The sequence below is a fragment of the Mus caroli genome, unplaced genomic scaffold, assembly GCF_978045245.1.
Source record: "Mus caroli unplaced genomic scaffold, Mus_caroli_1 scaffold_2, whole genome shotgun sequence".
Taxonomy (NCBI): Eukaryota; Metazoa; Chordata; class Mammalia; order Rodentia; family Muridae; genus Mus; species Mus caroli.
Genome location: NW_028227257.1, coordinates 167,517,208 through 167,530,681, shown reverse-complemented (window position 1 = coordinate 167,530,681; position 13,474 = coordinate 167,517,208). Strand labels below are relative to the sequence as shown.

General features: G+C 40.6%; 1 protein-coding gene across 1 annotated transcript in view; it reads right to left on the bottom strand.

Annotated features, from left to right (window-relative positions):
• The window catches only part of Cubn (cubilin), a 222,434-nt gene that overhangs the window by 119,563 nt on the left and 89,397 nt on the right, over nucleotides 1-13,474 (bottom strand). The window contains exon 28 of the mRNA XM_021155681.3: nucleotides 7,893-8,043. Within this exon, the coding sequence (XP_021011340.1) occupies nucleotides 7,893-8,043 (151 nt within the window). The remainder of the gene's footprint in view (nucleotides 1-7,892; nucleotides 8,044-13,474) is intronic.

Sequence of the window (13,474 nt, the reverse complement as noted above, 5' to 3'; positions counted from 1 at the left end):
ACTGAACAGAATGTTCATACTGTCCTGTGTGAGTCTGGCCTTTTGTGTTCGTTACAATTGTCAGAAAGAAATAGCCGATCACTTCCCTTTTCCCATTGTGTGAAAAAGTAAGGAATCCCCTGGAAAGAATGTGCAATTTCTATCAGGGAAGTGGTTGCTAGGAAACCAGAACACAAACAGAAGATTTGAGAAAACTCTCCCTTTGGCCCCAAATCAAGGACTATTTTAAATTGTGCAATATATGATTTTGGAAGGTCATGATTCTTTGAGGGTTATTTTCCCCCCACTTTATAACGGTTTGAAATAGCAACAGGGGAAATAGCAGTGAAATCTCTCTCAGAGGGTTTCAAACAGCGGCAATGTGGGAATTGGGACATAAGGTCCCAAAGGCTCTGGCCACATACTCAGAGCCAACGCTAAGTGAAGGTCAACTTTATGGGTGTGTGTGTATTTGTATTTACTGTTGTTGTCAAGGAGGCAAAAAGAAATGTAAATAAAATAGAGGCCTCGCTTTTCCGTGTCTTGTGAAAGATCTGCACATGTTCTCCGTTGCATTTGCTCACAGAACTTGCCATGAAAACTCTTGAGCCTGAGGCAAAGTGAGCTACAAAACTGTTTTTGAGAAAATTATTCCAACAGCAGGATTATTGGCAAACAGTTTTCTTTGTTTGTTTTTGAGACAAGATCACTCTATGTTGCTCAGGCTAATCTCAAACCCATGAGCTCAAGTGAGTCTCTTGCTCAGCCCCCTTAACATCTGGAAACAGAGGCAGGCACTGCTGTCTGCCTGGGTAAACAGATTTTTTTTTAATTAGCATAATTCATTTAGAACAAAGCTACAACTGAGAATTTGCCAAAAATCAAAAGTCAGTTACAGGATTATAATCAAAACTCTGAACTTATCTCTATACTAAGGCAGTATTCGTTTCTAATCTTCATCCCTAAAAATATTTTCAAGTAGCACAAACACAGAAGTCCAAAATATCAAAGTGGGCAAAATAGAAACACGCATTTATGTGTACAGTATGCAAAAATCTGAGGGGAGACTTAGTGAGCCCTTAAACAGCTACTTTTGTGCTTGAACACAACTAGTGGCTTCTGCTTCAAATTTCCTTAAATCTCTGTCCAAACCAAACAGAATTTATGTCATACTATAATCATAAAACAATGGCAGGACTCCATCTTTTCTTTCATCTTTTCCAATGACTTGCTTACAGGTTTGGTGCATGCGCAAGGTGCACCTTGTTCATGACTGAGGGCCCTTTAGAGGCAGAGGAGCTCCTGTGTGCGCTCCTCTCTGCAATGTTATACTTGTCACAGCTTAATAGGAAGTGCCACCCTAAGTAAGTCCATCACCATCTGAGAGGTAGGGCTCTTCCCGGAGCAGGTGATACACAGGCCAGTTTTATTGATTGGATCTTTCCTGACCACAATTCATGAAATTGCTTTCGTTGTGAACACCATGAAGAAGCATGGCTCAAGACAGACACAAAAGAGTGATCATGAAATAATTTAAAGGTCTCAAAATAATGTTCAAATATGAAAACTTAAATAATATGATTTCCACGCTGTAACTTTGGAGAAAGTATAAGGAAAAGAAAATGTAGCATTTCTGTGTTAGAATGTGGTACAGTGCTGTCTGTATCACCAACAAGTCACTCTAGCTCTGTCTCTGTTTCTTGCTGTGCATTTCTGTGTATTCTTGCCTATGTGTATGTATATGTATGCGTGGTTTTATCTTTAAATTTATGTGTATGTGTTTTGCCTGCAGGAATGTCTGTGTATCATGTGTAGGCCTGACACCTACAGAGGCCAGAGAGCACTGGATCAACTGGAGGTGTAGTTATAGATTGTTGTGCGATGCCAATGGGTACTGGGAACCGAACCTAAGTCCTCTGCAAGAGCAGCCAGTGCTCTTAATTGCTGAACTATTTCTTTGATGATTCCTTCAGATCATTGTTTCTGTGTGCCTGTAAAAGATAGTCTCAGTATCTATGCTATTACTACAAAACGTCCATCTGTGCAAGGTGCTACATTTCCTTATATACCTAGAGTCCTAGAGCTCAAAATAAAAATCCATCTCTGGGGAGTGGGGATGTTCTGTAGCAGAGTCATGGAGTGCTTGCTCAGCACCCAAACCCTTGAGATCCATCCCTAGCAACAGAGAGAAAAAAGAAATCTATCTATGGTTTCTCCCTGGTGACAAGAAAAACTATTAGCCTTTTTTGCATTTGTCTTTTATCAGTTGGACAGTCAGCCCTGACTTAATTTCTATCACATGCTTTGCTTAGTGTTTTTAAACCTTTTGTTTACTATCAGCTGGCTTCCTACAGAGCCTTTCAAGATATCTTCTAATTTTTTATTCATAGCATTTGATGCTGAGATATTTCCTGTGCACTGCATATGCCTGTGCTATGTATGCCACGATGCTTGTTATCTACATAGTTTAAATAAGAAGTTTTCTTTTTAAGACAGGGATCATAGATGCTGTGAGCTGTCCCTCTGCATCTACCCTGCCAATTCACTAAGAAACGGACAGTATTGAAAACTTGAGTGCTTACAGAAACCCAAGCTTACAACTCAAAGTCACAAAAACAAAGTGTCAAATTAGAAGAACTTCCCCAGAAAGACCAATAGTAGCCACACACTACTGACTGCCCCCAAGATCTGGAATGAGGCTTGACACTGTAGAAGCTCCTGGCCAGCATTCCGAGAGTGAACATTTGAGAAGCCCTTGGTGCGGGGCTGAAAGTCCAGTTAGCTAGAAAGGCATTATCTTTTGAACCCAGCCACTTATAGAAGGTCTTTTTAAAAAAAATGTTTTAAAATGTTCTTGCAAACAAACTTTAAAAACCCTGAAGTCTAGAGTCGCAGAAATCTCATTAACAACTAAAAAGAAAAGAGAATGGGGTGGCCCCCATCTGGGAGGATGATGTCATCTATCTCCCCAAAGAAAAGGCCACACTTTCCTTTGTGGAAGTCCATGGTGACATCACCTCCTGATCACATGCCATTTAGCTCTTCCCCTGCTGGGTCCCTAGCTGAAGTGCCCGGCTGCCTTTGCAAATGTCACTCTCTGCCCACAAAGCTCCTTGACCTTGTTTGCATGCTATATTCCACTGCCAAGTGAGAGGAGGCTGGAGGGAGCCTCAGGGAAAGGGAGGAGGGGTGTGTGCAGCTGGCTGGGAGGCTCCTATTCAAACAACTTAGGAGAAGTTCTATATACCCTTCAGCAGCCCAGACCAAGGCTCCCAGGATAGAATTCAGCTTCTGAACAATACTGTCAATGCTGAATCCTGTGAACTGATTAGCCAGGCAGAGCGACTGTGGCCATTTCTTTATTTCCAGGGTGGGATTCTCTTTGAAGATCTGCATAAAGGCACTGCAGTGTAGGCTTTATTTTGCATCTACAAAATGGACCCACAGAGAAAGCTCACTTGTAGATGCATTTTCTCCAAGTAAAGAGAAGATTTGTGCTGTTGACAAAAAGGCACACTGGGTAAACGGATTTATTTATCACTGAACAAAATGAATGAAGTGTGTAGGGGCTTCTGAGCCACAGTGCTCAGGATATGACATCATTGTCAAGTCCAGGCTCTGTGAGCAAGCGTTTGCTGAGTTCTTATAGCATCATGTGGAAAGGAGCCAGAGGGGAGAGGGCTTCAGTATCAGTTTTGCATGGGGAGACTGAGAGTCACATGCTGCAGAATGAAGCTCAGTCATGGATGGGCACCACAAGCCTGGGCAGCCCCACAGATTAGCAGGTGACCTTGTAGCAATCTTAGTACGTGTGAGAATTCTCCGTTATGCTCACAATGATGAAATGGGCTAACAACGAGGCATTGCTTGAAACATGACCCTGTTGTTTAGTGAGTCGTGACTCTGTTTAGTGTGTATTTTGTATTGCATCCAGTATTTTAAGACCCACAATTTATTGTGGGTCTCCATCCTTGGGGATCCTACCCCAGACCTGTTTGCATGAAGTAGAAAGGACTTGCAGAGAGGAAGACACTGTGACCACTATGAATTGAGTTTGTGTCTTATGAAGCCAGTTGTGGTGGTTGCTGCTGGACTTACTAGTTTCCTCTAGAGATTTAGCTTTTGGTCTTGGTTCTCTTGCTCCCCCTGATTCCTTGTATCATGGGGTCTTTCCTTTTCCTTCTCCTATTTGGCCGAATAGCACCTACTTAATTTTCAGGTGTTAGTTCAGAGGTTGCAATTTCAGAGAAGACTTCCAGGCCTGCTCCAATCCTATCCAATCTCTTTCTGTGTGTTCCCTCATCCCTAATAAGATTTGATTGTGCATATTTACTTGCATGCTTATTGCCTTCCCTTTATTGCAGTGGATGTGGGAACTAAGCCATTTCAGTATCCCTAGTCATAGCATGGTATCTAGTATAGAAGCATTAAACCCGTAGTTTTAATAAACAGAAGAATGACAGCTTAGTCTTGAGTTTTCCTCTAATAACTAAGCAGGGAGCCATTCTCAGTGAAGACTTTCTGCCTGATGTTTACTCTGTCAACTCCTCCTCCTCTCAAGCCATCCCAAGTTACATAGGTCAGATATAGAACATAAGATGTACTAATGCAGCATGATGATGACATGCCAGAGCAGTTCATTTTGTATTGATTTAAATTGCCCATGATCTCCTTCCAGAAGATTATTGTCAAATAGCATCTACATACAGTGGACAGTACAGAGTCAAAATTTTTTTTTCAAGTTTTGTCCTAATTAGTAAAATATTGTTGCATAACTCTGGCTCTGAACTTAGCAAATTTTCAGCAAACGGGGGAAATTTTTGCAATAGTAAACAGGAAAAGAGAATAGACAGAGGGTGTCTTTGACTCTCTTGAAAGAAGACATATTCCAAAAATAAGTGAAAGAAAAATTTTGGCTCAACAAAACCTTAGAGCTTTCAACAGAGGGCTTGGCATGTTGGCTAGAAGAACCCAGTTAGTTATCCAGTAAGTTGAGTGTCGCCAGTGATGACCATCCCACCAAGCAAGCTCTAGCCAGAACGGCTGGAACAGCCTGGAGGGGAGGGTGAGGAGCTTCTTGAATAAAGAGATCAGCTAGCAAAAGTACCGGCAGCATCTCTTCATTCTTCCAACCTGACTGCAGGCTGCATCGCTTAGGACAGGACTGAAAGTGGCAATGGCCAAACATGACCAATAGAATTCTATCTCTCAGGGTTCTCTTGTATTTAAACTCCTAGACAATTCCTATGTATACCTAGGACTGAGGACCACACTCTGAGGCCTTTGTCCCAAGACACTTCCCATGCTTAGGCCCTTTAGATCTTTGAAGCAGAAAGTTGTCTCCTTCAGGAACCTGGCTGCCGTCTGGTGCCATTTAAACTTACTTAGGATCATATGTGATTTGAACTCCTTAGCAGGATTCTCTGGAATCTCGGAATTCTGCCTTTCTACCATTTTACTTGACCAAATGCAATGCCATTTTGTCTTGCTCCTAAAACTGAGTTACATGTAATAGCAACCTTATCGTCCAGAGATAGTCTTAGAAATTCCAGTGGCTGTGCCTCACTACTCCATATTTACAAGATTTGCCAGTGAGGGCTAAGGATATAACTCATCATTAGAGTACTTGCCTAGCATGTGTGGGGTCCTGATTTTGAGTTCTAGGCATTGCAAAACTAAATAGAAGATAAGGAGAACCCTAGTTGTTCTGTGGATATAAACAACTGACAAACACTGTTCTCAAGAGTATTCCCAGGCACTGATCGTCTGGGCTATTTTTCAAATTTTTCCTGTTTGCTCTCTGCCTTTTCAGACCATCTCTAGATTACTTAGAATCAAAATATTGCTGAACAGCAGAACACTGGAAACACAATATACTGGGGAAAGAAATCAACCAAATCCTTTTATTAGGTCAATTAGTAAAGTAACTTCTGTAAGTTTAAAACTCACATGATGAAGAAGAACATCCAGAAACTCTGCAAGATTGACCACATGTCTCATTTACTATTGAGAATCATAATATGTATTTCAAGTTACCAGTAGCCCCGTGGATTGCCACTAATATTAAATATGGAGAAGTCTACATTCAGATTTTAACAAAAAATTACATCAGAAGAGCATCTAACGTTCTTAACGGAGAGAGACACTTCTTACCTTCAGATGATTGAACGTGATAAGCAATCAAGAGAAAACATATTTGTAAATTTTTAATTTCATATGAAATACTTTTTGCTACTTTATAAATAGGCCTTATGTTCAATGAGTTTACCAATTGTAGGTTACCTAGGTGTTTCAGAGAATGTTTAAAGTAGGTTAGGCTAGTAATGATATTTGTTAAGTTAGACACATGACATGACTCTAGATATTTTCAAGTTATAGTGGGTTTGTTGGTATATAAAACTCTATCACAAATAAAAAATCCTTCATCTTGATAAATAAGGGATCTATAATTGAGAATTCTATTCGGCAGTTCTGAGATTTACATGGGAGGGTTGTAATGCCAATAAATCTCAAGCTTCAAATGTGCTTGCTTATGTACCTCTGATTCATGTTCTCTCTGTCTCTCTGTCTCTCTGTCTCTCTCTCTCTCCCCTCTGCTCCTCCTCTCTCCCCTCTCCCCTTTCCTCTCTCCCCTCTCCCCCCTCTCGTACACACACACACACACACACACACACATGCACGCAACTCACACTGCCATTCTCTCTGTGTTTCTGTTTTTGTGTGCATTTACATGTGCATGTTCATGCCTGGGACATATATGCACTGTGCATCTGTAGGTAGGGCTTTGAGAGCAATCGTGAGTATTGGTCCTTACTGATTTCCCACCTCTTGTTTAAGGCAAAATTTTTCATTGATCTAGAACTCTGTCAAATAGGATAGCCTAGCTGGTCAGCGAGCACCAAGGTTCTGGTCGGCCTCACCTCCTATCTTTTCAATGCTGGCTTTATAGGAGCATATTACTGGGTGTGGCTTGGGTTCCGTGATTTAACTAGATTCTCATGGTTGTAAGGCAAGCACTTTACCAACTGAGACATCTCACCAGCCTTTACCACTGATTTTAACAGGAAGGTTGCAGTTTAGGTATCTGTGAGATTTCTGGAATACCAGTGCAACTCTATCTCGCCTCGATTTACTGACATTCACCATGAGTCCTAACACCATGTCTCACTGGTTGAGAACTACTGTGGATGTAGGGTAGGGGCTAAGAATTCGCATTTCGGAAAAGTTCCTGTGCTCCTGCTGTTACTGGGGGCTGCATTTTAAAAACCATTGCACAGGTTCCGTCAACCTATAGACTGACCCTCAGGAGATGAATTTTGAAGTCTCATGACTCTAATTAATAATGAGTTTTAGGAAAGTAATTATTTCTACCTGTGCCTTAAACACTGGTTTGTCGATAGTCTTCAGTATGTCCCTAGTCTGTTTAGCAGATACAAGACACAATCCTCGATTCTTGCATCCAGTTCAAATGATCTGCTCCCACTATTTCTCTCACCCCAGCCCTTTTTTTCCTCTTTGACCTTTCTGATTCCCATTCTTTATATTGTCCTGATCATTCCTTCTCTGACAAATGTCAAGGTGAGCCTTATGTCCCTTTCTGTTCTATGGCACCTGGGACACTCACTTGTCACCACCATGTAATGTGTCTACTCTAAGGCAGATTATCACTCCACCCGCTCAAGCAGTTACTCAAATCTCTTCTACTTTAACTTTGTTTTTTCTCAGAACTTCAGCAAAATTTATCTCCTGGAATTCCACAGACATCTCAGTAAGTTATCTATAGCCTAGCTCTAGGTTACTACTTTGCTTTCATTATTTGTTGATGCCACTGTTTCCAAGGAAGGAATTGGTAAATAAATAATTTTTGGCCAAATAACAATTATTAATACAATGGAGATCAATGAGTGGCTTACCATGGATGAACCAGTGCATCTTAAATCCTTTCTCTCCAGAGTCAACCCCATCTGTATGGAATAGTACAATAAGTTTGGGGCCTGTTGTAGCTCCTGGTGGGGGGATATTTTCTCCACAGTAGCGTCCTATCCGTTGTGGTCCATCATAGAGCTGAAATTAAAGAGAAATTTCCCTGAGTAAAACACGACACATGTTTTTTGTTTGTGTGTGTACATTTGTTTGTTTGCTATTCTGGAAAAGGATCTTTCTCTTCTCACTTAGGAAAAAAGAATGACTCAAAATGTGGCCTCCTCATGTGGTGGGCCATCAGATTACCTCTGAAAACCCCTGCAGTCTACCTATATTACTTTATCCCAGTTACTTTAGAATGAGCTGCCTGCAATAACAAAATGGGAAGTATTGGAAAATATGCACACAGACTTCCTGGACTATTGTTTTTTTCTTGTGGTTGTTTTTGGTTTGGTTTTGTTTTGTTATGTTTTGTTTTGTTTCATCTTGTTATGTTTGAGAATCTTTCCATATAGCCTTGGCTGTCCTGGAACTCATTCTGTAGACCAGGCTGGCTTTTCACTCAGAGATCTGCCTGTCTCTACCTCCCAACTGCTGGGATTGAAGGCCTAGCCTCTGATTGTTCTTTTTCTCAGGCTATTTTGCTCCCATGTGGCTTTTCCCCTCTTCTGTGCTCACCAAGCTCCCCATCATTCTATCACCCTTGGCTTTTTTTCTCACTGTTTAGTGGCTGTACATTCTGTACATCTGTGAATACATGCATCATATGGAGTCAGTGATTTTCAAACTGATGATAAGTTCTTTTATGTACTAAAATGTGATATAATGTGCTTTAAACTCAGCTATAAAAACCTTATAACCAGATTTTGCAAAGTACTTCTGTGGACTCTTTCCTAATTAAAATTATTTAGATATGAGGTTTTTAACCTTTGAATAAACCACTATGCCCCTTTGGGCTTTACTTTGGTTTGTTTTGGGACAGGGTCTCACTCTGTAGCCTAAGCAGGCTTGAAAAATCACAATGTAGTGTGGCTTAACCTTGTAGCAATTTACCTGCCTCAGCTTCTCATGTGTTGGGTCTGGAGGGTTGAGCCACCATGCCTAGTGAATTCTTAGCTCTTCAGTTGTGCTGCTAGGCAGTCTGCCACATCCCCTCCCTTCTTGGTGATTCACACAACATTCTCTTACCCCTATGACTTCGAGTTTCCTACACAGGCCACTCCTGGATTTCCTGTCCCTCACTGTTAAAAGCAGAACGCACACTCTGAGGGAAGGATTCCAGTAGCGATCTGGTGAATGAACATTTTGGTATCTGCCACGAATGCGATATACTTTAAAGACTTAATCTGCCTTACGATTTTTGTATAGTTAGATAAGAATTTGAATTATACAACTGTTAGTATCAGTCTAATAATTTCCTGCAGAAAAGGGTTTGAATCACTTTGTGGTCATCCTGTAATGTGGGGACCTAGTTGTTGTCTTGTTCAAGCTCATAATAAATCTCAGATTTCTGAATGTTGACCTGCCTCATCAAATTCTCAAACAGTTGTTCATCCTGCTGTGGGGATGGTCAGCAGAGGCTTCAAATGAGAAGCAGAGTTCAATAAGCTATTCACTGTTTGGAATTAAATCCATGATTTTTAAATAAATGGATCCTGATAGAGTTTGTTTCTAGGTTTATTACCTTACCTCTCTTGGTTTTGTGTTGTAAACACTCTTGCTTAACTACCTGTATTTCTTGTCAGGTTCCTAGCATACTACATGCACTGTCTAGTTTTCCCTCAACTTCACACAACCTGGAGACAATTGGGAAAATGAATACTAAATCTAAAACTGCCCTTAGCAGATTGGCTTCTGGGTAAACCCATGGAGCATTATCTTAATTAATGACTGATGTGGGAGGGGGCCAGCTCACAGTGGATAGTGCAACACCTAGGCCGGTGGTCCTGGGTACTATTAGGAAGAAGGACAAGAAAGCCATGGAAAGCAAGCCGATAAGCAACATTCCTTTGTGGCTTCCTGTTCCTGCCTCCCGGTTCCACCCTTGATTTCCCTCAATGATGGACTGTGATGTGGAACTGTAAACTTAAAATGGCCCTTTCTATCCTGAGTTGCTTTAGAACACAGTGTTTTGTTGCAGTAATAAAAAGTCTGATAACACTACGTGTTGGCAGAAGCCAGGAAAAGGCCATAGAATGAAAAAAGAAGAGGAAAGAAAGAAAGAGAGAGAGATAGAGGGAGAGATAGAGGGAGAGATAGAGATAGAGGGAGAGATAGAGATAGAGAGAGGGATAGAGAGAGGGAGAGGGAGAGGGAGAAGGAAGGGAGGAAGGAAGGAAGGAAGGAAGGAAGGAAGGAAGGAAGGAAGGAAGGAAGGAAGGAAGGAAGGAAGGAAGAAAGGAAGGAAGGAAGGAAGGAAGGAAGGACGGAAGATAATAAGAAAATCAGAAGAGACAAGAGCCAAAGCCATTCCCTTGAGTCTTGGGTTCTATCACCTTCTCAAGCTGGAGGTAGGGGCAAAATGAAGCCAGTCTATGCCATAAGTGCTCCCAGGCTGTACTGGGAATGCTCCTGAATCACTAACAGCAGAGTGTTTGTCTCAGTTTCAAGGTTTTCATCAATTTTATTGCATGAAGTCTACTTTGAAACTAAATACAAAAATAAATATACTGTCACCACATACTGACTTAATAAGCAAGTCTTTCAGCCTACAGTCTTTAAACCCAAGAGATTCTAACTTTGGGTTGTGGTTTAGTGACCAAAGCTGAAATTACTTGATCTTTAACTTGCAAAACTTAAGGTAAACATTTTTTGTGGCCATAAGCACCCTCTACCTGGTGGATTGTAGTAAGCAGTGGGTAGCAGGGAGCTGGGGACTGTAGTTGATTCTACACAGGTCATTATATATTATAATACATTATAGAGCATTCTTTTTCTCTCCAGCTCAACAAGGTTAAGAGCTGTGGAATTTTAAATGATGTAGATGGTATATTTTCTTCCTTCTAATGGAATCTTCTACACTAAAGAAGAACCCCTAAATGCCAGAAGCCAGTGGTCTGAAAAACCCCAAATTCCAGAAGCCAGTGGTCTTAAAATAGTACATTGTGTGTGGGACTGGGCGGGGTAGGTAGACAAGGAAGATGGGTTTGTGGAAACACTGATAAATGATAACTAAATGTTGTTATCCTTTGGAAAGAATGGAATGATGCATTACAATAAACACCAAGTAGACATATTTGAAAATGCTTAAATACAATGTCAAATAAATTAACGAATTAATTACTTCACACCAATACTTCTACTAGAGAGGGGGAGGACCATCCACCCAGCTCCTTCAGTTTTATGTGCTTTTAACATTTATATTTAATTAAATTACAGGTTTTTTGTTTGTTTAACTTCACACGGATGGCTAATGTACCTCCACAGTTCATTCCTGAGTAAACTCACCATCCAAAAAGTAACAGTCACCATAGAAACCAGCGGTGGTTTACCAGTCACCATAGAAACCAGCGGTGGCTTGCTGGTCTTGATTCTGTTTTCAAGACAGAATGTTAAACACAGGACATTCCAGCTGTGACTCATAGGCATGACCAGAAAGCTTGCTGGTTTGAATCTGGTAAAACTATGATTTCTTCTGCTTTCAGCAAGCTTGAGATCTACTCCACAGAGCCATCGAGAAGTTCTGAACTCACTTAAAGAAACAAGAATCTACAGATGAGATTTTATCACCTTGAATATGAATTCTAGTTTGTGTCACTGCAGGTCTTTTTAAAAATAAAATACTTGAAATGATTCTCACTTTGCCATTTTGGCCATCATTTCAAATGTGATACTGTGTATCATAAGGCCTTTTGTGTTCAGTCTTGTCAATTTGACTCTTAGGAACACAATTCATGTGTAATGTTTGTAATTCAAGTGTCCCTCACCCTCACCCTAACAAAAAACATCTCAGCCCTTATCAGGACACACAGGGAAGGAGTTTATTGTCCAGTCTACACTTCCTAAAATGCTGGGCTGCTTGGTTACGTCCTGTGTGTTTGAAAATCTGGTACAAACACAGAAACCATAGTAACTTCAGATTTCAATTACAATATGAAATGATTCATAGGCCCCTCTCAATATTAAGGGCCCCCCAAAAGGAGATGATATAAAATTAAAGACACATGCAGTATGTTAGCAACTGACAGAGAAGGCCCAATTATTGTGATATTAACAGTTCTTAAAATTTTGTCTGTTATTCTTAGTGTGTTTGATTATGATATTTGTGTAGGTATGCAAAGTATGCAAGGGTATGCATAGGTGTGGAAGTCAGAAAACAATTCCCAGAAATGTGTTTTCTCTTTCTACCATGTGGGTTCTGGGGATTGAACTCAGCTCACCAGGTATGCACAGCAAGTGCATTTTATCTGCTGAGCCTTCTCACTGGCCCAGTAAGAGAGGTTTTGTTTTGTTTTGATTGTTTTTAACTTGTATCATTGTATGTATATATGTGTTAATGGTTAATATATGTGTTATGGGGTCCTGAATGTATACGTGCATATCTAGAAGTCAGAGGATAATGTTCAAGAATTTATTCTCCCCTTTACCACAGTATCTAGGAATCAAACACAAACTCCCAGTCCTGCATCAAGTGCCTTCACTTGCTAAACCATCTCTCTAGCCCTGGAGATTAAAGTACGCTGGCATTTAGACACAGTGGAACACACCTTTAATCTTAGCACTCAGGAGGCAGAGGTAGGTGGATCTCCATGAGTCTGAGATCAGCCTGAGTTCCAGGACAGCCAGGGCTATGGCGAGACACTCTGTCTTTATTTAAAAAAACAATCAATTAATCAACCAAAAAGCTAGGTGGGTTCCTTTGCATCGCTGGAAATCAGAGTTTTAGTGAACAGAGCCTTGTGTAACATGTTTTCTGACTTGGGCCCCAGCAGGTTGTCCCTTTACTAAACCCATTTCAATTTTTTCTTTTTTGATTCTGGAGTTCACACCCAGAATCTTACCACTGCTAGGCACCTACTGTAGGCACCACTGAGCTACAACCACAATCCAAAGTATTGTTTTTCTATTCTTGAAGCATGTCTAGAAGTAAACTTCATTTTCTCAATCACAGAAGGTCAGTTGTAAGACATGGAAGGTAAATTAAGCCTTTCTTGTATGATACCATTAAACATAGGAATTTTTCATCACATCCTATTATATATAGAATGCTTGGAAACTTCCAAGGAATACTACTTCAACTCTGAAACTTTTTTTTTAATGTGACTGAAATAACTTAAAGAACTTAAACCCTTAAGGTGCAGCAAAGATTCCCCTATCTTTATAAAAAGTGAAACTGTAGTCAATATAATGAAGCTGATTAAGACCCTGGGCAGGAGTTCTTGGATGGGCTCTTTGAAGTCAAGTGTCAATGATGGAAGAGCAACCAAGTCATTTTCTTGTCAGGGCATTTCTTGTGTGGGTAGAGTTGGGCAGAGTCTAGCTACAGAAACTTTGCTTAGCACACAGTCTTGTAGAAGTTACTTAACTTTTTGAATCTGAACTCTTTATGAATTCGTAAGTTTGGTATCACTTG